General features: G+C 42.5%; 1 protein-coding gene across 3 annotated transcripts in view; it reads left to right on the top strand.

The window, feature by feature from the left end:
- Positions 1-24,042, top strand: part of GRIA3 (glutamate ionotropic receptor AMPA type subunit 3) — a 214,972-nt gene that overhangs the window by 115,134 nt on the left and 75,796 nt on the right. For 2 of the 3 annotated variants that reach the window (XM_083422311.1, XM_083422310.1), the window contains exons 5-10: positions 574-627; positions 4,352-4,513; positions 12,291-12,458; positions 14,208-14,312; positions 16,216-16,323; positions 17,421-17,627. In XM_083422311.1, coding sequence (XP_083278437.1) covers positions 574-627; positions 4,352-4,513; positions 12,291-12,458; positions 14,208-14,312; positions 16,216-16,323; positions 17,421-17,627 — 804 coding nt within the window. The remainder of the gene's footprint in view (positions 1-573; positions 628-4,351; positions 4,514-12,290; positions 12,459-14,207; positions 14,313-16,215; positions 16,324-17,420; positions 17,628-24,042) is intronic. The other variant, XM_083422309.1, reaches the window with a different exon arrangement.

Raw genomic sequence — 24,042 nt, 5'->3', positions numbered from 1 at the left:
GTGGATAATACGGCTGCGGATAGACCAGTGGTTTGATTCAGTATGTTCCTATGATGCATTCCATGCAGGATTCACATTAAGGTGTTCCTTCCACCCACACCACCCCAAAAATCTGTAGACTCCATGTTTCTTTCACAGTCAGCAGTTCCAAGCAGAGATCTATGCAAGACTAGACAAGAGATTAATATGTTGCTTACATGAACAAGGTATACCCAGTCTATATTCTATACCCAGTCAAGGAATCCTCACCATTCTCAGTATCTGTGCAAGGCTAACATGACCTGGGGAATAGGCACACATGATCACAAAGCAGAAAATCTACCATCAGATGCATTCCAGCACAAGGTTCCATTCATTTCAAAAACGGAATTTGCATGGGAGAAGTCCTTTGTTGTGAGTTTTTGTGCAACACTTCCCTGTGTGGAAGGCAATGTGAATAGCAGGGGTCGCCACAGAAATCCTTGCACGTGTGCCTCAAAGTCAACATCTCCTTATGCTTGCCTTTTTATTCATGTGGAATTACCTGCAGCTAAATAATGTGTCTTTTTTTCCCTTTCTTTATCCCTTATACAGGTTGCAACCCTTAGTAAACATTCCAGAAGTTATCACTACATGCTTGCTAATCTGGTAAGACCTTCTGTCTCTCTCTCCCTCCCTCTCTCTCTATCTATTTATTTATCAATGTAGGAGATTTAGCATGACTGCGGGAAATAACATACTGACCTTTAAGTCATGCCATTCCTAATTGCCCAAGCAAGCTGAAGGATGGTCACTAGAATCTGATGAACTGTGTGCAGCTAGTTCCATATTCCCAGGATTAATGTTTCAAACCACCTCACTTTTTACCGTCTCGCTCCCAATAAAAGCAAGAGTGGTACACGAGTCAGGAAGCTAGCTTAGCAGCCCTTCCCAATCCAGTGAGCTGCTTCTGATGAATACATCCTATCCAGATCACAAGAAGCAATCCTTACACTCAACCCTAAGCAATTCAGGCTGTATCTGGAGCCCTTTGTCCAGTTCAAAAGATGCTGACAAACTGGGATAAGTCTAGAGGTGGGTGACTAGGGCCTCGTCTGCACTATACATTAAAAGCATCACTATACCACTTTAAAGAGGCATGCTTCCTCCAAAGAATCCTGGGAACATTAGGTTGTTAGGGGGGGTGAGAGTTGTTTGGAGGCCCCTTTTCCCCTCACACAGCTACAATTTCCAGAGTTCCCCACGAAGAGGGATTGACAAACCACTATGAAAATTGAAGTACTTTTTTACATAGCATGTACAATAGTTAACTATGGTATTCACCTTTTTGCCTGAGGCAGAGATGGTCACCAACTTGGAGGACTTTTAAATATATTTTTTAAAAATGACCAAATTCATGGCAGCTAAGGCCCTCAATGGCTACTGGCCATGATGTCTAAACTCTCTCCCCACAGTCAGAAGAAGTGTGCTTCTGAATACCAGTTGCTGGAAACCACAGGAGAGGAGGTTGTTGCATTCTGGTCCTCCTTGCAGGTTTCATACAGCCATCTGGTTGGCTGCTGTGAGCACAGGATGTTGGACTAGATGGGCTATTGGCCTCATCCAGCCAGGATCTTGTTATCCTCTCTTAAATTGAGCCCAGAAGGGAATAGGAAGTCAGTGAAGACTGAAATCTTGGCAAATTTCTTTTGTATTTAAGGGACATTTCAAAAAGGTTCTATTGAGCATGTGCAAAGCTCAAGGCATTTCTAAAGCACCTATTTGAATCCTGGCCAGAATGTATTTCCCAGCCCTTGATGTGTGGCTTTGGAACAATGATAGAACTGGGATGTCATAATCATTTGTTCTCAGTGACTGCCTCTTGGCTTTTTACTGAAGCTTCCCTGCCCTAATAATCTGAAACTAATTCATAATTTGTATTTCATCTCAAATTATGCCACTGAGAATCCAGATCTCCTTTATAATGCTTCACCCTCACTGCTAAGAAGTACGACATTGTGCTTGGTTATTTTACAGTTGTTATGAAGACTCAAAGTTAATCCATAATTCTATCTTGCCAAGTTGTCAAGCTGCTTAACCATTCATTTGTCCAATTCCAGGCAGTACATCTAAAGCTTATTGTGGAGAGAGTAAGATATAACTTGTTTCATATATTAAATAACTAGATATGGTGTGCCCTGTGTCTGTCTATTTTTAAGGGGGCCAGCCCAAGACATTTTGGCACCTGAAGTGAACCACAGGGAGCAAGGGGAAAGTGAAGATATACACCAGGAATAAGCAGGGATTAAGGTTCTACATCAGGAACAGGGGTTGGGTGGGGGGCATCAAATCAACCGTTGATGGTTGAAGTGTTAATCAAAGGCTGTTGCTTGAGGGAAAGGGGGGCCACTCTAAATCATGGATAGCTGTAGACCCCAGGAGACCCCAGAAAGCAACCCCCACCATTTCCTCTTTAATGGGGGGGGGGGAGCCAGCAGGCTGCTGTGGCGGTGTCATGCGAGGAGCCCTGCTGAGGTGTGCTGGAGTTGTTCCTGCCACTACGGCGGTGGTCGTGGTGGATGCATTCCCTGAAGGCCAGTTCTATTGCCCTTGTGAATCCTGCCGCCCAAGGCGGTTGCCTCACTTTGCCTCATGAATGGGCCAGCCCTGATTTTTAACATATACTTTATAACAGGTTTTCCCCAAGGGTTTCTTCTTATGGCATGAGAGACAGACAGACAGAGAGAGAGAGAGAGAGAGTTTTGAAAGTCTTCTCTCCACTTCCCATGTGTTGCACGCCACCCCAATCTCCGAGCGGTGCGAGATTCCAGGGGTTCCAGGCATTTACCCAGGGTTCGTGTTTCCTTGGGGTATGAGGCACAACAGACTGCGGTGTCTTTGTGATACATGGTTTATTTTCACATATATGCAACCTGAGCCTGCAATGGAGGTGTTCGCAGCATCAATACCCCAAAAGGGTCTTCCCTCCTCCCATAGACGCAGCCTTGTTAGGGCCAGCCTGCAAGCATATGCTGTTTGCTGAGATCCTTACAAAAGATGCTGGACTGTAGAAGTTGGCTAAATACAGCAATGCATGTTCTTAAGTGTATATGTGGGATTACTGAATCTGGATCAATTAAATTCTTCCCACTCACCATTCACAAAAAGGGCCTGGTTAGTGTAAAATAAAAATATATAAACATGAAAGAGCATAATCGAGGTTATAAAGCATAGGAGAGGTAAAAAGGTAGGATTTTCCTAATAAATAGAGAGCATATAATGTAGAAAAATAAAAGCAATAAAACACATAATGAAAGCAAAAAGTTGTGATTTGGTGGGGGAAGAGAGTTTTGTATATTTGAATTTGACACGTAATAAATGAAATCCCACCAAACAGAATAGAAATGTTCTCTACAATAGACAGAGTCCACATAGCATAGAAATGTTCTCTACAACAGCCAGAGTCCACATAGCATAGAAAAGTTCTCTACAATAGCCAGAGTCCACATAGCCTTATACTACGACAAGAGGTTTAAGTTCTGTAGTGTCTTCCATTTCTGGGCCAAAGAGGTTTGTCTTGCAGCCAGCATCCATGTTAAGAAGAAGTTCCATAGATTGGGAAGATGTGGTTTGATCATCCCACAAGTTCGAAAGGGTGAGTTGCAGGGAGGCTTGGAGGGGACATTTTTTAAAAAAAGTGATAATTCTTCAAATATGTCAATCTAAAATTTGGATGCCGGAGGGCATTCCTACCATAAGTGGAAAAATGTCCCCCTGCTACTGCAACCACCCCAACAGTCTCGAGGATATTTGATGTCATATGAGAAAACTGCACTTGTGGTGCCACCTATACAGAATTTTTAGACAACAGTCCCTTAAATAAGGTGATGCTTATTTATAAGGCTTAGACACATAATTGCATCCCACTTAGGATCATCTGTTTTCAATTGTAGGTCCTTCTGCTAGCTACAATGTCTATGTTCTATTTCTCTGTCACAGGCAATATGCCTCTGAGCACCAGTTGCTGGAAATTGCAGGTGGACAGAGTGCTCCTGTGCTCAGCTCCTGCTTGCAGGCTTCCAGTAGACATCTGGTTGGATACTATGAGAAGAGGATGTTGGGCGAGATGGGTCATTGGCTTGGTCCAACAGGCTCTTCTTATGTTTTTATGCATCTATACTGCATTTCTGAATTTCAAAACAGTTATTTTTTTGTATTCCAAAAAAATAAATGAATGTATTTCTAATTCTCTCTCTTCCAACTTGAAAGTCAGCAACAGTTTATACACCCAGCAGGATAAAGTGGTTAAGCTGTTCCTGGCATGTGTCGCTTTAGGATGGAGACTGCAAGATTGATTCCAGGTCAAAACAAAAAAACTATTTTGTCTTTCTAGGGTTTTACAGATATTTCACTGGAAAGAGTGGTACAAGGAGGTGCCAATGTAACTGGATTTCAGATTATTAATAATGACAATCCAATGGTCCAGCAGTTTATGCAGCGCTGGGTGAGACTTGATGAAAGAGAATTCCCCGAAGCAAAAAATTCTCCGCTAAAGGTAAGTGTTGTGGAGCAGTGACAGAATGGGTAAGAAATATGGGTCTATAGTTTTTTTCAAGGTAGATACTGGATCTGCAAAAGTTGGAGGCTACTACGCTAAAACACATGAACTCTGAAGGCCGAAATGAAAAGTTATGGATATTTTCAAACCATGACCATTGTAGCAATTCCTCTTCCTTATTTGAAGAGGAATTGCCACAATGACCACCTTATTAGTGGCCAGTGGTACCACTAATTTGTACCACTGACTTTGCTCTCTGAGATCTCAGGTAGGAGTCCTTTCCCAGCTCTATTGGAGATGCAGCTTCTTGGAACTCAACATCTGTTGACTGATGCCAATTGATATCTGCTGACTGAACACTGTGTTTGACAGACCATGTACATAGTAGGTAAAATGTCATACAAAAATGTGTGTAGTGGGGAAAATTTCCACAAAATGCTAAAGACTTTTACAATAGCTTTTTTCAAACTCGTGGAAATGTGGATATAGTCAAACTTTGGTTGTCGAACTTAATCTGTTCCGGAAGACCATTCGACTTCTGAAACATTTGACAACCAAGGCATGGCTTCCAATTAGTTGCAGGAGCTTCTTGCACTCAAGTGGAAGCCGCGTCGGACATTCAAGTTCCAAAAAACATTTGAAAACCAGAGCATTTGCTTCTGGGTTTTCAGCATTTGGGAGCCAAAATAATGGAGGCATTTGGGAACAGAGGTTTGACTGGACTGAATTTAAGACTGGTAAACTGAGAGAAACCAAAACTGACATATTCACCCATTCCTACTTTGAAGCAGGGCAGTGCTATCTTGTCCAATCCAGTACAAAGATCATTGCAGTGTGTCCTGTATCAGAGCTCTGTAGTGTAATTTACTATAGTTTATTTATTTATTTTAAATTATTTTTATTCAATTTTTCCAATACAAAATTTATACAATTCATACATCTTTTATATATATATATCCATTCTCAGTTTGACTTCCCTCAACTTGACTGATACTCCTTCCCTTCTTAATTTCTTACACATTTCTAAATCCTTACTTCCATTATTTTTATAGATTAAATCTTATTTTACTCACATTCTAACATTTCTTCTTACAGAGCTTCATTAAAGCTTACAAGCGTTATTTGATTATCACTTAATTTATGCATGTACTCTGTAAATTTTTCCCAATCTTCTATAAATCTCTGATCTCGTCGATTTCGGATCCTTCCCGTCAGTCTATCAAGTTCTGCATAGTCCGTCATCTTCATTCTCCATTTGTCTAGTGTAGGTAGCTCCTCTTGCTTCCATTTCTGAGCCATCAATATTCTTGCTGCAGTCACTGCATATAAAAATAGCTTCCTTTCTTTCTTATTTATCTCATTCCCTGTAAGAACGCTTCTGGTTTCTTAACAAAAGTATACTTAAACATTTTCTTCAATTCATTATATATCATTTCCCAAAAGGTTTTTACTTTCTTACACTCTCACCACATATGATAGAATGTACCCTCTTTTTCTTTACATTTCCAACATTTGTTACATCCTTTATACATCCTTGCTAACTTCACTGGTGTTACATACCATCGATACATCATTTTCATCACATTTTCTTTTATTGTACATGCAGTGAATCTTAAACCTTCTTTCCATAATTTCTCCCAATCCTCCATTTGTATATTATATCCAAAATCTTTGGCCAAGTCAATCATGACTGTTTTTACCTCTTCATCCTTTGTATGCCATTCTAAATATACCTTGTATATTTTAGCCAACACTTTAAAATCACAATTTATTATTTCTTTCTGAAATTTCGACTCTTTATCCTCAAAGCCTCTTAATCTTAAATCTTTTTTAAACAATTCATTGATTTGAAAATAATGCAGCCAATCATTAACATATTCCTTAACTACTTCAAATGACTTCAGTCTCCATTTACCTTCTGTTTTTGTTATTAGGTTCTGATATGTTGCCCATCCCCCTTTCATATTGATTTTTTTCACACTCAACGCCTCTAGTGGTGACAACCAATAAGGAGTTTTTGCTTCCAACAAGTTTTTATACTTTTCCCAAACCTCTATCAAAGACCTTCTTATGGTGTGGTTTTCGAAACCTTTATGTACTCGCCTTTTGTCATACCATAAATAAGCATGCCACCCAAATCTATTGTCAAAACCTTCTAAATCTAGCAAATCAGTGTTTTCTAATTTCATCCATTCCTTCAACCAGCGGAGGCAAGACGCTTCATAATATAATTTCAGGTCTGGCAGGGTGAAGCCTCCTCTTTCTTTCGCATCAGTCAATAACTTAAATTTTATTCTCGGCTTCTTGCCCTGCCATATAAACCTTGAAATTTCTCTTTGCCAATTTTTAAAGATAGCTGCCCCCACCCCCTGATTACTGGAGCGGTTTGAAATAGAAATAGCATCTTTGGTAGCACGTTCATTTTTATTATTGCAATTCTTCCCCAAAATGATGCCTAAAAATAACTGATTTGATGGGCGGGGCAAAAAAAGTACTCCTCTGGCTTTTAAAAAATACTCTTATTGTTGGGTATCACTCAGGAACTAAACTAATATTTGCACATCTGAGGAAGTGTGCATCCACACGAAAGCTAATACCCAGAACAAACGTAGTTGGTCTCTAAGGTGCTACTGGACAATTTTTTATTTTTTATTTTTATTTTGACTGTGTCGGACCAACACGGCTACCTACCTGAATCTAATATTTGCACAGATTTACTCCTGATTTGTTAAATTTGTACAGTATTTATGAAAGAGACAGCCACTCCCCTTTAGAAAACCATCCTGACAAATAAATGTACAATGTCTGGGACTAAGAAATGTAACTGGCTAGAGACTAATGCCCTGGTGTGTTGATTTATTCAGTATTTCATCTACTCTTCCTCCTTCCCCCGCTGGCTTTCCTTTGCATGCTCATGCATTTGTTAGTAGAATACAAATAAAATAGAAAATTTGATTTGTCTCTTGGCATGATTCCAAGGAGGCTGCATTTGGGTTTCTGATCATTAAAGCAGGCCTGGCCCGAGGGAGAACATACCACTGTGTGAGCTTTATGTAGTAATAGATTGGACAGCTCTTACAAAACCCTTTTCTTGTCTATGTAAGAGCAAAAGTCGACTCTAATGCTCAGTTGTACGGTGGAGCTGTTCTGTGATATTTGCTAGTTTTTGACTTTTTAAAAGAAGCTCTAACAAAAAACAAACAAAAATGCAAAACAGAAGAAGCATTAGTTAGCTAGTTAGTTAGCTCCTCCCAGATATATTTGGGCTACCAACTATCATGCTAGGGAAATGGGTTGCAATTTAAAACTCAGGAGCCTGATTCCCTCAGATATTGACTATTTGTCTTAGAAATACACAGTTCTTCAGAGAAGATGTATTTATTTCTTTATGGGCTTCTAAGCAAAGGCAGTCTTTTTTAGGACAAAATAATGTTATAGGGTTTGTGTAGCTGCTGGGAGCGTAGATCAAGTGCCTCCTCAACTTGGGCCACATCCACACCATACATTTAAAGCACTTTATACAGCCATGGCGTCCCCCAAAGAATTATGGGAGCTGTAGTTTGTTAAGGGTGCTGAGAGTTGTTAGAAGACTCCCATTCTCCTCCCAGAGCTAAAGTTCCCAGAGTGGTTTAGCAGTTCTTCTTCCCAGGGTACCTTTAGGAAGGGAATAGGGGGTCTACTAAGAACTCTCAGCACCCTTAGGAAACTGCAGCTCCCAGGATCCTTTTGGGGAAGCCATCACTATTTAAAGTACTTTAAATGTATAGTTTGGCTGTGGCTTTGAAGACAACATTCCACCATTTAGTTTAGTAGAAGTGAAAGAGGAGATAAAGGGAATGTTTTGAGAGGTTGCCACCCAGTGTCCTTAGGGTTGTATCCTATAGTATGGGATGGAGTTGGGGGAAGGAGGGTTAGTGATTTGTGGGTTTTTTGTTATTGTTTTTAGTATTTTTTGTGTTTTTATCCTGTATTTTTATGCTGTCAAATGCCCTGAGATCTAAGACTGAAGGGTGGCATACAAATTAAATAAATAATAGTAGACCCACTGAAGTTAATAGACATGGCTAACTTAGGCCCATTAATTCCTATGGGTCTACTCTGAGTAGTACTTGGTTTGCTACGACCCACTACTTTTCATATTAGCCTTTAACTCAGAGTTGGTATGTTGTGGCACAGTAGTCGTCAACTTTTTCAGAACCCACCTTCAACCTTAGCTGCAGCCATACTATTAAAATCATACACATCCTTCTTTCTCTGTGTGTTCCTGCTTCTCCCTCTTCTCTGGTTCATACATAATGCTAAGCCATGGTTTGTTTAGCCAAACTATGGTTATTCTGAATGTGTAAACCCAGCCCAGCAGACTGTTGTTTATTGTCTACCAACAAACATAAAGCAAAGCCATAGGTTGTTGATGGCTCACAAACCATTAGTTATTTTAACTACGATACGATATGGTGTCTGAATCCAACAGCCTTGTTTAATCATGGTTTGTTAGGTCACCCACCATAGACGTTGGTCAGGCAAGACTAGCTGGATATAAGCCATGGCTGGTTCATTCATCCGTGAAATGACTCATGGTTTGTTGAATAAATCATGGTTCAAACCAAGCATGGTTCAAACCAAACATGACATGTTGCACAAATTAAGCCTCAGTCTCTCCCCACACTCACATGTAACATTCCTGGTTCAAACCATAGTTTTAAGGTGCAGGAATGAGCCTAAGCTCAAGTACTTTCTCTCTTTGTCTTCCCTTCCCTCCTTGGCTACAGAGGAAAACGTTTGTTAAAGCACAACTTGCTGTAATGTCTGAGCTTTCATGGGCTTCATGGGTTTCAAAACCATGTCTTTGGATAAACGTGAATAGCATTTCTGCATCTACACAATCAGTAATCCCTACTCTAACACATGGACTCAGAGTCAGTAAATTCTGAACAGACAAAGAAAACACAGCATTCAGGTGCCTACAGTCTAGATATCAGCATTAAGCCTGTGGGGGACTTGGTACTATGGCACCCTGTGTGAGGCCAAATCTTGGCACCCCCTCCTGTCCTCAGACTACCTTCCCAAAGGCAGTTAAAGAGGTGCCCACCTTTGAGAAGGGGCCATGAGGATTTGGCTGGGTCCCAGAGCCCTCCTTCCCCAAACTGGGAAAGTGGTAACTTGGCTTTGGGGAAGAGACAGGGAACTATAGGACCCTGTCAGAGCCTCATGCCTCCTTCCCAAAGCCCACTGCCTTGCTTACCTGGCTTTGAGATTGTGCCCCCATTAATTAATTAATGGAATTTGCTGTCACAAGGTCTGGTGGCAGCCACTGGCATCTCCCGAAAAGAAGACTATATGAGCCCTATTCAGACTCCCCCACCATCCCCATTTTTCCAGCACTCATAAGTCAGAAAGCATGTTTCTGAGTGGAGAGATGTTCTGGAGAGAATCCACTTCCCATGTGGGGTGGAGTCGCTACACTAGCCTTCCAGAAGGAGGGTCAGTGTTACTTACTGGGAGGAAGAGGGCTGAGGCAGTCGGGAGACTGGTGCAGTGACTTTGCATCATGCCACCCTCCCCTGCCTCGCTTCTGTCCCTGCCAGCAAGCAACAGCAACCCACCAGCTGGGAACCTAGCCCAGAGGCTCTTCCCCAGCCACTGAGAAGTTACTGCGCTAGCCACAGTGGTTCTCTGCACAATTTAGAATCCTGCATAATCAGGGTTCTAAATCACATGGGGAGTCTCCAGCTAATTTTGTCAACTCTGAATATTCAGCTACAAAGAAATAGAATGCCGACCACAGAAAGCAATATATTCAGAATATAGGCAAATCTCTAATTTTGAAGAGTTGGGTTTTCTTTTCTTTTTTAAGTCTTTCTCTGAAATAAATTCAATTCACTGGCAAAAAAATAATCATCATTTAGAGATCTTACCCTTCCTACAAACAGGAATGTTTATCGGATTTACAACCTCAATAAGAACGGTAATTCTGAACCGTATGGTGTGTTTTCGTTGTTTTCCTAAGAAGAAAAAAAACAGATTTATTGCTGGCTACATATTTGAGTTAATAGAAAATACAGTCCAGAGAGATGTAATTCATGGTCGCTGTGCTTTTAACACCAGACAGCCTATATTGGCTAGCTCATTGTTTAACAAAGAAAAAGAAGAAAACTGCAAGCAAAAAGAGGACAGAAAGAGATGTTATATAGAATATATTTGGTTTATAGCCAGAAAGATGTCATGAATAGACCCTGCACCTAATGAGGCCTTGAATTTTGTTTTACGGGAGTGGTTTCCAACTTTACTTGGCGAATCTGTGCCACACATCAAGTTAAAAAGTTAAAACAAAACTATGACCCAGGAAAAAGGGATAAGAGTATAAGAAGCTATCTTACACCCAGTGCTTTTTTCTGGGGGGGGGGGGACGCATACCCCTAAACATTTTTTGAATCTTTGTATTTTTGTCCATTTACTATATTTATTTTTCCCAATTTGAACTATAAAATGGTGGTTTTCTTGAGTCAAAATGAAAGTACCTCTAAACATTTTTTTAGGGGGGGAAAGCATTGCTTACACCAAGTCAGACCATTGGCCCAACTAGGCTAGTATTGTCTATGCTGAATAGCAGTAGCTCTCCAGCATCTCACTAATGGGCCATTCCCAGCCCCATCTGGAGATGCTGGGGATTGAACCTGGGACCTTCTGCATGCAAAACAAGTGCTCTACCCCTTAGAAAGAGCAGGGGCAAAGCAGCCAGGCATGCAGCCTAGGTCCATTGCCAGGTGAGTGGGCTCTTTGCCTTCTGTCCAGGTATGTCACACATCAGAACTGGATCCTCCAATCTGTGCTGACCCTTCTGGTAGCTGCTCTACGGCAGGTACCAGAAGTCATGTTACCTTCTCTCTCATGCTCACCTGCCCACTCTCTTGCTCTGGAGCTGCTGAGAGTTCCTGCCCCAAATATCTGGAAGGCAACAGGTTGGGGAAGGCTGGCATAGATGCAACATGGTTGTGGGCAACACCTCCCATCACTCCTAACCATTGGACATGTTGGCTGGACCATGGGAGTTGGATCCAAAACAACTGGAGGGCAGCAGGTTCGATGCCCTGATGTAGATGAATGCTGAGCTATATGGATGAGTATAAGGCAGCTCCCTATAACATTGCAACAGATGGGAATACCTCACAAAAACCACTGCATATTGAAAGGTGAAAGATGTGGTAAAATAAATAAACACTATAGGGGAGGAAAAGTGCTAGTAGACACAATTTCCAAAAGCACCAAAAATAATTTTGGGAGGAATTGGTGAAGAATGACAGAGAGGAAGGGATCATTTGGGTCTCCCAAATAGGGGCTACAGGAGGAAGACATCTTATTGAGATCGGCATAGTTAATATGGAATAAGATGACCCAGTAGATCTACATACGCAGATTACACTTTATTGTTGCTGTTGTTGGTTTTATTTTGTTGTGGACTAGTCTCTTGTTAAGCCTTCATGAATATTGCTCGTCATCGAAAGACAATATAAAGGTAAATGTGAATGTAAAGGAAAGCAAATCTTTATTGTTACAGTCAATGACCAGCATGAATATGAAGGAAAATGTAAACCCCTTCTTCCACCTGTGTCAACAATTATGTAATTACAAAATGAAGTTTGACATCTCCGGGGATGTGAGCTAGTTAGGGTGACTATTCCAGGCTGAAAAATAAATGAACACAGGGAGCAAAACTGGGTCTGAAGCTGTTACTAAAATGCAGTTTGTCAAACTGTCTCCTTTGCATCTTCTTCAGTACACATCTGCACTGACCCACGATGCCATACTAGTCATAGCAGAAGCTTTCCGGTACCTCCGAAGGCAGCGTGTTGATGTCTCCCGGAGAGGTAGTGCTGGAGATTGCCTAGCAAACCCTGCTGTGCCTTGGAGCCAAGGGATTGATATAGAAAGAGCACTGAAAATGGTAAGGACAAAAGCAATGACGACACCAACCTAAATCCTAATGTATTTGGCTACAGAGGTTATCTTTAGGGGATCCGGGGAATGTGTTTGACTGTGCATGCAACTGTAAACTACACAACCTGGCTTTGCCATGCAAAATATATTGCCTTTATTTTACCTGATACCTTACAATGTCATGTAAACAGGTTGTCTGTATTCAGACCAGGGGTGCCAACTTAAATAAAATATCGAGGGGGACCAAGTATGTTCCACCCCGCATAATCAATCACATGACGCTGTGCATGGAAACCATTTTAATGGCGATACCCATCAACTTTGGCACCCCCAGTCCCTTCAAAAATATGGGGGGGGCACGAAGGGACCACTACCCCTAGGAGCTGGCTCCGATGATTCAGGCTGTGTTGAGCACAATTCCCTGGAAAATCTACACTACCATCTTTGTTGACATTTTGTATGTATAATGTAGGTATTTATTTAAATACAAGAAGACAGGTCCCTGCCTCGAAGAACATACAAGCTAAAATTCAGCATGGGGAAAACAATGGAAGAAAGGAAGAAGGAATAGATTGGGGGAAGATTATTTCAGTTGCATGTACTTAGGCTTAGCTGCAAATGAGCATGAGAACTAGGGAGTTGTGCCAAATGAGCGTGAGAATCAGGGAGTTGAAAGAAGCAAGAGAGGTTGTACCTGTGTTGTAGAAAAGGGTCACAGCTTGAAGTACCTACTTTGCACTCAAAAGGCCCTGACAATAGCTGACCAGGTGCCTATGTGAAACCTGAAAGCAGAATATTAGGACAACTGTACTCTCCCACTCATGTTTCCCCAGCAACTGAGAACCACTGCCCATTGGTTGCTGTAGAGAATAATGAGCTAAATGGACCAATTGGTCTGATTCAGCAGAAGGCAACATCCTATGTTAACATTGCTTAAGTCAAGAGTAGCCAATGTGGAGTCCTCCACATATTGCAGGAGTACAACCCTCATCATCCCTGACCATTAGCCATACCATCTAGGACATATGGAAGGCACCACATCAGCTCCCCCTAATGTAGATGCTCTGGACGGCAGTTTCAAGTAGACAAGTCTGCAAGAGAGACAGGAAGTTATTATTGTTTACTATTCACAGCGCATGGGACGCGGATGGTGCTGTGGTGTAAACCACTGAGCCTAGGGCTTGCCAATCAGAAGGCAGCGGTTTGAATCCCCGCAACGGGGTGAGCTCCCATTGCTCGGTCCCAGCTCCTGCCAACCTAGCAGTTCGAAAGCACGTCAAGTGCAAGTAGATAAATAGGTACCACTCTGGTGGAAAGGTAAACAGCATTTCCGTGCGCTGCTCTGGTTTGCCAGAAGCAGCTTAGTCATGCTGGCCACATGACCTGGAAGCTATACGCCGGCTCCCTCGGCCAGCAAAGCGAGATGAGCGCCGCAACCCCAGAGTCATCCACGACTGGACTTAACTGTCAGGGGTCCTTTACCTTTACCTTTTTATTCACAGAGCAAACGTTGGTTATCTGTGTGCATCTGCGCCCATTCATTTTGATGGAATTGTTGGGGGGTGTTAAGTTCCCAGGGAACTGTGGCCATTGAAGGGGCAAATGTGTTGTGGTTGTACCGCCCCAGAAGCAATAAATTCCTCTTCGGAAGATTGGCTGCTGGAGTGAAAGCATGTCCAGTAGATTGCAAATATTTCAGATCTGTGGGCATCTTATTCCTTTCAATGACAGTATGTTGTGATTTATCATTGCTAAGGTTCAAGTGCAAGGAATGACAGGAAATATCCAATTTGACACCTACGGACGTAGAACTAATTATACAATTGATGTTTATGAAATGAGACCTGGAGGACCACGGAAGGTAAGCCACACATGGGTAAATGTGTATTTACTCTCCCAGCTCAGCCCTGCTTCTACCATGAGTTTAACATAGAAGAAAACATCAGCTGAAAAACAGAAATATTTTAATAGAGCCATTGGTGACAAGCAGACTTCAGGCTTCCTTTTTATTTTGTTAATAATTTTTTAAAAACCAGTTTTCCTTTATAAATTTACAAATCTTACAACAATCTATAATATGCATAAAACCATTAAAAGCAATAAATAGCATATAAGAATGTAAGAAGAGCCTCGGGTGCCTATAGGAAGCCCCAATGCAGGATCTGAGAGCAACAGTGCTCTCCGCACCTTTGACTGCATTGGAGGGAGGTTGGACTAGATGACCCTTGGGACCCCTTCCAACTCTACATTACTATGGCTCTATGATTCCCAGCAACTGACATTCAGGGCTATACTGCCTCTGACAACAATGTGGGATCAGTTACCTCACCTTTCCTTGGTGTCTGGCCTCCTCAGATGGGATATGACTGAGAGTGCCCTTGAGGTGCACTTACTTTATACTGGATTCCAGGATTTTAGGGTTGAATCTCTAGCCGCCTGGAATCAGTTGCTAGCTGAATTTAGACAAGTACCCAGTGTTGTGGTGCTTAGGTGCCTACTAAAGCTGTTTTTGATTGAGAAGGCTTTCCATGAAGTGTGCCCCTGTTATTTATGAAATAATCAATTGCTTTATTGCTTTTGTGGTTTGTAGGAATGGTTTTAACTGTATTTGAAAATGTGTTTGGTTTTGTATTTTATGTTAGTTTAATCTTGTTCTACACTGCTTTGATGGCCTAGGCTAGAATGCAGTTTATAAATTTGTGAAATAAAATAAATGAGATTAAAAGCTTCACCTGTAGGTCTCTGCAATCCTTTAAGGTAAACAGGTGGTGAAAGCCATGTGCCACTTAATACTGGTCTGGTATGGATCAGGACCCATCACAGCAGCCAACAAAATGCCCATGGGAAACCCACAAGCAAGACCTGAACACAACAACACTCTCCCCTCCTGTGATTTCCAGCAAGGGTTATTAAAAATGGGGGGGGGGGGCAGGGCATCAGGCTAAGGGTTTGTCCACACTTGCCTTTTCTCCACTTCAGAGCAAACAGCAATCCCTCCCAAAAAAACCAAATTGCCACATGTTTCACTTGTTGTTTGCTCCAACTGAGCTTTAAAGAGTGGATTTTCATGGGGAAAGCTCCAGGGCAAAAAAAAGAAGAAGAGCACTCAGACATGGAGCTTTAAAGCAAGGATCTGTGCCTGGAAAGAGCAGAGCAAAAAGAAAAGTGTAGATAAGCCCTAGATCTAAAAAGCTTAAGTTACAGGAAGGGAGATTTGGGTTGATTGTTAGGAGTCATGCCTTCAAGGTAAGAGGGGTTCATCAATGGGACCAATTAGCTAGAGGGCTGACGGGTTCTGCCTTACTGCAGCTCTTGAAGCAGAGGCTGTATAGCCATGTGTTGCACTGCCCTCTAGGTTCCCTACATCAAGCAGTGGATTGGAGTACAACACACACACACACACACACACACACACACACCAATCTATAATGAATGATTGAATGAATGGAGGAAGTACATATTAAATAACATTAAGAATGGATATCTGCAAATGTTCTCTTGATGCACAACCCTTATTGCAAGACATATCAAAAAGAGGGGGAAAGCACTCCTAAAAAAATAAATACTGTACTTTTAACAAAAACCCTTTGAATGTTTTTTTGCATGTGTGTCTTGTGCTAATTTATGTAAAGCACCAGGAGTGCCAATCAGCAGGGCTGTCATTATCCCCACAGTGGCCCAATGGATTGCATGGAGTGGCTGGTGAAATATTAACACAGTTGAAATGCAACGTGCTAATTTGGCTGTGTTCTCTTCAATTACAGGCTGGTTACTGGAATGAATATGAGAGGTTTGTGCCAGCAGTAGACCCCACAGTTTCCAACGACACTTCCTCTGTTGAGAACAGGACCATTGTGGTCACAACCATCCTTGTAAGTTCCAGAGCAGCCGGTTTGTAACTAGCAAATAGAAGTCTTAGAAAAGGATCATTCTTGCCAAAAGTGTATAAATCAGTCGTGCTTCTCCTTTAGTTATATCCTTTCTAACCTCAAGAAGCCCCAAACACTTTACCATTGCCTTGTATGGTATGGGAGGTGCCAAAAAGACCCATAGCTCTGCATTGGGAGAGTCTTTCCCGCCCCCTCTAAGGAATAAACCCTACACAAATCCAGAGTAGAGTCTCTAAGACAGTTGGGTGGCGCCTCGTACTCCTCCTTCCAGCAACTCCTGCGGCCAAGGTGGTGCTTTCTTTGGGACAACATCAGCAAGGCCAAGAGGTGGGTCTTGTCATCTGGGCAACCCTGGTCCTCCATACATTCTGCCCAGGCTTGCACCCCAGGGAGGTCACTTAGGTGCTGCTAATGCAACAGTTTGATTTCACCCCCAGAGGCACACTCCACTGTCTCTAGAGGCAGATGGCGGCCAACAATGGCAAGGGGTTTTCTTCAAGGTAAAAGCTAATCCAAACATGGCCCATTATGCTCCCATCTCAGCTTACTTCCAGCATTTCTGAGATAGTGCTGCAGATGAAGATGGACACCTGCAAACTGGGGAGAGGAGAAAAATTTGGTTCAGTTCACATTTAAAGGCAGACCTCCCCTATTTGCATTTGGAGAACAATGCAGTTCTCTGGCCAAGTAATGTGTACACAACTCTATGCTTGGTAAAGCATGCATTGAGACGCATACATTAGTGGAAACAATACAAAAAATACATTTGGAAAAATAAAACAAATGTATGTTCTAGATAAAATTGCATACGAATGTGTATGCACTTAGAGGAAATTCACCCTAATTTCATGAGGACTTTAAAAACTGGAATTTGCAAACTGGTGTAGGAATATGGGGAGCTGAACTTAAGATTGAAAAAATGAGAAACAGAGAAAACAAAATTTGCAGGTTTTCCCATCTCTGCTGCACACACCACCACCCCTGCAGACTCTGGGCACATTTTTAATAGAAGATGTATATTAAAACTGCGGGGGGGGGGAGGACTTTGGTTTTTGTTTTCACCCCCTGTCATTTTACAGGAAGCACCCTACGTGATGCGCAAGCAATCTCCAGACCAAAAGGGAGGAAATGAAAAATACGAAGGCTATTGTGTTGATCTAGCTTATGAAATAGCAAAGCACGTTGGGATAAAATATGAACTATCCATTGTTCCCGATGGGAAATACGGAGCAAGGGATCCTGACACTAAAATGTGGAATGGCATGGTGGGTGAGCTGGTCTATGGGGTAAGTTGCCATTGAACATTTGTGCATATATTGTGGTTTTGCTTATGATTGAATGGACAACAAAGCCAAGCAGGGCCCAATTTCTATCACCTATATTGGCAAAGCTCCATAGATGTGTATGCAGGTACATAAATGTGCAAAGAAAGTAAGAAATATCACTTTGGGATATACAGTACTGTGGTGAATGTCCAAAACATGGGCATGATGTGTCTCTTTGTCTGTCACCTATTGACCATTCTCAGTGACTTCATCATTTCAAGCATTCACTCAAATTTTCTTTAGGACAGCTACAAATTTGGTGAACCTGAAAAAATTAATATTATGGTGGTATAGCTGTCACGGCTACTCCTTTCCCAAGAATTCCACCATCCTGCATCGGGTTCCTTGACGGTTAAACCAAGTAACATCTATAATGTAGAGATATTTGTATTTGTTGTATGCAAAACTGTTTCCATTGTCTGCCTTCTTCCACCAAAAACTACATTATTCCTCCCAACATCCAGTATGACAATATGGATGTTATCTTGTCTTTGCATTGCAATGAATGGGGTGGAATAATGGAAAGCAAATATTGAGGGGGGGGGCGGTGTTTAATCAATTACATATTGCTTACAGACTGAAAGCATGAACAGCAGCAAATGCCAATTGTATTCACCGGAATGATTTATGTTATGGCCATCAGACAAACAAGTGAACATTGCTCCTGTTTCTGTTTTCATGGGAATTCTCTGACATCCTTATGTAGAGGTGACCTTAGCAGGTTTAAAGGGATCTTAGACAGAAGAAGAAGAGAGCAAGCATTTTGCCTTATTGACTGAAAACAGGACAAGAAGTGATTCTTTCAAATTATAGAGAGGTAGGCTTAGGTTAACCAAGAGGGAGAGCTTCCCGGATATAAAAGCTCTTGAGCAATTAAAGAAATGGAGTGGAAGCCAAGACCACCCTGTTCTGTTCTGGCTCTGCGGTTGACTTGCTGAGTGATGTTTGACCATGTAGTTAACCTCAAGGAGCCTGACATTTTACCCGCGGTAAAATGTGGATGAATGATACAAGCTCAGTCTCACCCAGCAAGGATTTTGTAAAACACCTGGAGACTTCATGATGAAAATGTTCTTGCCCGGTGTGAAAAGCTATTCCTCTCCACTCAAATTGGAGCCATCCCTGCTTCTGTGAGCACATCAGCAACCCTCATCTGGGTTGGCGATTGTTCAATCATCTCAGCTGCCAGGAGGAGAAAGTAGACTTAACGGTGTTATGTTATACATGTTGTTTACTCCAAAGTAAGCCCCACTTTCTTCAGCAGGACATAAATATGTGTGAAATAGCCTTAGTCATTTTAGTGCTGAGGCAGGTAATATGCACTTTGGTCAGCAGCATCTGATGTGTTATTTGCAGATTATACATTAAGTAGAATTATATGGTAAAGTGTTTCTCGAAGTGGTTATCACTCTGGGCTGCAGGTAAATATATATACTATATTCATATATATATATATATATATATATATATATGCAGGTTTTGGTGTCCTCGGGTGTCTTCCCGTGTAAAAGTTGGGGTGTCTAGGCGACGTTTCGACGAGGTCTCACTCGTCATCTTCAGGCTGGTGCTTTCGGCTTCTTGTTACTGAAGATGACGAGTGAGACCTCGTCGAAACGTCGCCTAGACACCCCAACTTTTACACGGGAAGACACCCGAGGACACCAAAACCTGCATTCCTGTACCCGTGAAAATCTACGAAAGCAAATATATATATATATATATATATATATATATATGAATGCCTGCTAGATGAGGCAAATGTCCCATCTAGTCCAGCATCCTGTTCTCACAGTGGCCAGAAAAGAAATTTATAAGGATTAGGGGATTTTTATGCTTTAGCAAGGTCTGTATCTGACAATGGAGCACAGCAACTCTTCTCTGTAGGTTTTACCCCTATAAGGCAGTTGCAGTGGCTGAAGATCCCCACCTTCCCACAGCTGCCCAGATATCTTCCTTCCCCATGTCTTCCCCAGCAATCTGAGACTTTGCCAATGTGCCTGTCTCTGCTCCTCCCTCTTCATACATCTTCTGGTTCTGGGAGACGAGGGCAAGAGGGGAGCTCACCACAGCAGGAGGGAGAGACACCCTGGCTAATCTCTGCCTCTTCACCCACTTCTTCTCAAGCTTCTGCTTCTCCCTCTGATTCTGGACTGCCACAGCCTCTCCCAGCTCACTAAGCCCTGTTACGCCTTCAGCTTCCGACAACTCCTCTCCCCAGTCTTCTCCCTCTGACCCCACCAGCACTCTCCAGGCTCAGAGCTACCTTCCCTTGCGGGTCCCCCAGCTGGTGTCTCCTACCATTCCTGTGTCCATTCAGTCCATGACATCAGACACACACACATACATACACACACACACACCTCTATCCTCTAGGGAAGCAAGAAGCATTATCAGAATTATATGCAGGCAAAACAAAACAAAAACCCAAGGAGGGTGTGGCCTGTGGAAGAAAGGCCTCGAGAGCTGTGGGCATGAGGCTCCCATTCTCTGAACTAGGGGTCCTCCCCCTTCATTGGGCCCTGACAGACATCTGAATATTGTCCAACACAAAGTGATTTCCCCAGAACTGCTCAGTTAGCATCAGCTCCAAGTTTTGGCCAAGATATTCTCAACAGGCCCATTTTCTCTTTGGCATTGCAACCGCTCGCCCCTTCCTTCACTTGCCAGTCTGCCAAACTGTCCTAAGGGAGAGCAGAAGACAGGTAGATGTGATGCTTCTGCAGACTGCCTGCAGGTGAGTAGGTAGCAGCAATGAAGAGGAGAGGAGGCTGAGCCCGGGGGCTCCAAAGGTTGACAGAGGGGTAGCCTGCATGGGTGCAGACCTTAGCAGCAACATGACAATGCTGAACCCTGGTGCTCTGTGCTCCGTGCAATTCGGTATCCATAACTCTTGGATTCTCCCCACCTGCTAGCCACATCTAACCTACTTTTCTCATGACCACACTGGCAATATCATTTCAGTTTGGGATCTGCTTACATGTCGCCCTACAGCAGATGCAGCCAGTGAATGATAAAAGAGTTTGCAAACAACGAAATCTCCGTGCAAAAGCCAGCCTTCTGTAGGGTAGTTCGTCTCAGTTCAGAAATCTCCCTTGATCTTCTGGGATTAGTACAACTCAGAAGGCTGTTGTTCTGATGTGTTGCAGAGAGCCTCGGGTGTGTTACGTGAACATGATTGCACTTCTCAACCTCTCTCCACAGGGAGCACAATAGCTCTGAGTGTAAGGCTGGCAATGATACTGTGGTTTTTTTTAACAAAACAGGAAGGCAGACTTCTCTGCCTGAGCAGATCTGGACTTTCACATTGCTGATGAACAAAGGTGGATTGATCATGTTTTCATTCATATGCCAGGTCCATTCTACTTTTGCATCAATCTGTTTTTTTATCATAAAAAAATGTGTTTAAATAAGTACTTTACACATGTATTTTATCACAACCTTTTTTCTCAAAAAAAAATATTTAATTTGGTTATCTCAGTATGGACATTTCTTAAAGTACTGTTTCCTCAAATATGTTTCTTTCTCTTCTTTGCACATTTTGGTGTGCAGCTGAGAGCTGTATTGAAAAATTTGGAGAAATGTGAAATCCAAAGGGAAATTACTTTCCAAACCATGTAGTTTATGTTTGTGTGACTGGTTTTGAATTTATTTATTTTTTTATTAAACATATATCTTGCCCCTTCTTTCTAAAGGAGCCCAGGCACCCAGCAAACCTTCCTCTGATAACAAAAAGCAATTTAAAACATAATTTAAACATTTAAAAACTTTTATGTTTTGACAACTGCTTATAAGCCTGCTTGGCAAGGAAACCCATTGTGCCAAAGAGCCCTCCGGAGCCTGAATCTGGCATTACTTCTGCTTCTCTTTTTCCTTGCCAGCCAGTTGCTCCAGCTACTTTTCCCCAGCACTCAAATACAGGGCCAGCCCACCCTTGAGGCGAGGCAAGGTGACTGCCTCAGGCTGCAAGATCTACAGGGACAGCAGGTCCAGATGTAGATCTTTCTTCCCTCCTTGCTCCTGATGTAGATCTGCACTCACCCCTTCTTCCCTGGCAGGGACGGAGGCACCATTTTGTGGTTTGCATCAGGTGCCAAATTGTCTTGAGCTAGCCCTGAAGCACAGCTCCTTTAGCTCTTATTTATTATACAGTTATAGGGGCCATGAATTGGCCAAAATATGGGGAGAGCCTAGGGTAGGGCTTGTGAATTTAATTAAGGAAGACCCCTGGCCCTGGCACCTTTTCCCATATAATTCAGCGCTCTTGTTCTGCCCTCAAAGTAAGGTTCCAGATGCATTTTTACTGCATGGGGAAACAGATGCGGGGGGAGGTTGCAAGGGAAACATAATAGGTGGGAGGATTAAGCTCCCTCCTTTCTGTTACTTTTTTGCTGCAAATCATGTCCTTTTCCCCAATTTGCAGTTTTTTCTGCTGCCAAATATGTAATTTGCTCCTAATATGCTTGATCATCCCATGGTCTGCAGCACTTAAGTACAGTGGTACCTCGGGTTACATACGCTTCAGGTTACAGACTCCGCTAACCCAGAAATAGTACCTCAGGTTAAGAACTTTGCTTCAGGATGAGAACAGAAATCGTGTGGCGGTGGCGTGGCAGCAGTAGGAGGCCCCATTAGCTAAAGTGGACATCTGGAATGAATTAAGTACTTAACCTGAGGTACCACTGTAGCCCCAAGTTGAGTGCATTTGCTTAGACAAAATTTTACCTTGACAAGAAGGAAAGGAAGGAAGGAAGGAAGGAAATACATCGGGGAATAAATCAGGAAATTGGTAAGCAAATACTAGGGAACCTGCCACATTCTGCAATCTGGAAAGGTGACTCCTTTAACCTTGATATGAATTATGCAAATAGGCACATTTTTCCTTTTGCTTGCTTTGCATAATGCATTCTCTTACTCCTTGTCCTTGAGAGGGGGAAGGGATGAGTTGATGGGACCTAGAGCTCATCTCTGATTATTCAGCTACTCTTCTGGATTTAAGCAGACACTTTGCCGTACATTTCCAAGCTTATCTCCACACCCATAAGGACTGGAACCTTTGCTTTCTGTATTTAAATGAAAGCTGAACTTTGCCCCTCGTGGCCTTAAGGATTAGAGTTTAAAAAAAAAAATTAAGACAGCCGTCACTCAATCTACTATGACTTGCACCAGAGCCAGGGGAAGGGAGTGTGCAGTTTGGTTCCTTCCACACTCCCTTTTTCATACCATTATTCTTCACAGAATAATGAAATTCACACTCATTTTTCCCCCACCACCAGCAATGGAGAGGCAGAAACATATGGCAGTTCATAGGGGCAGGGGGCTTAATAATAAAATGCCCACAAGGTCATTTGAAGATGAGCTCCCCTATAAAACAGTTCATTATGGCAAATACACTTTTCATTCAAAAGATGGCTTTACTTTCTCTCAGGAGCTTAGGAGCCTGTCAGAAAAGTCAAGGGCAAAGAGTTTTTGCATTTCTCCAATGCCCCTGTGTGTCTCGTCTGGAAAAATGATTGTCTTATTTTGTATGCACGGTATTAATTTTGAATAACTATGCTACCAGCAACAGCAGCAGCAGCAAGGAATGGGATCTGAAGGAAGCCTGGTCTGTTGTGAAGTCAGTTCCTGAAACAGCCATGCTGAGCGGTTGCATAATTCATTATTTTGGCTTGTGTTTGTCCACTGTGTGCTTAAACTGTCACAGCAGACAAGTGGCTCCTTCGAAGCTGGCCAGGCAGTCTAGCTGATGCTTATCCACATTGCGGCTTCTTCTGATGCTGCCTTGGTGGCGTGAGCACTGCAGCAGTGTGCGTCCCTCACAGAGCAAAGCTGGGAATTTGTGTCTCTTTCCCCAGAAGGTGCTCTTGCATACGTCTGAAACAACCTAAAGGCGCAAATATGTCCTTCCCTGCTGATACAACGGAATGGCCAGACAGTCCATAATTTGCCAGATGAGCCCTAATTAAGAACATAAGAAGAGTTCCATCTAGTCCATTGCCTTGTTTCCCACAGTGGCCAATGGGAAGCCTTCAAGCATAGCTTGAAGACAACAGCCTTCTCTCCCTGCTGTTGCTCCCTAGCAGGAGCCATTCAGTGGTATACTGCATTTAAACATGGAAGCTCCATCTAGGCATCATGATGAACAGCTATGTGTTTCCCTTTAAATCCCTGTTACTTTGTTCAAAATCTACCTTTTGCATAAAGCACCCCCCAATTAATTTTATTACCTCTTATTTATTTTATACCTTTCCTTTCTTCAGTCATGGAACCCAAGGCACCGCTTAGTGTCAGCAATGGGCTGGCCTCACTTTCCTTCAGACCATTATCCCCAGCCAGCAGGGCCTCAAGGACAATAGGAGTTGTAGTCCAAAATCATCAG

Source organism: Podarcis tiliguerta (genome assembly GCF_965153285.1).
Source record: "Podarcis tiliguerta genome assembly, chromosome: Z".
NCBI classification, from domain to species: domain Eukaryota; kingdom Metazoa; phylum Chordata; class Lepidosauria; order Squamata; family Lacertidae; genus Podarcis; species Podarcis tiliguerta.
Note: the sequence above shows the minus strand (reverse complement) of the source record. Positions and strands in the feature narration are given on the sequence as shown.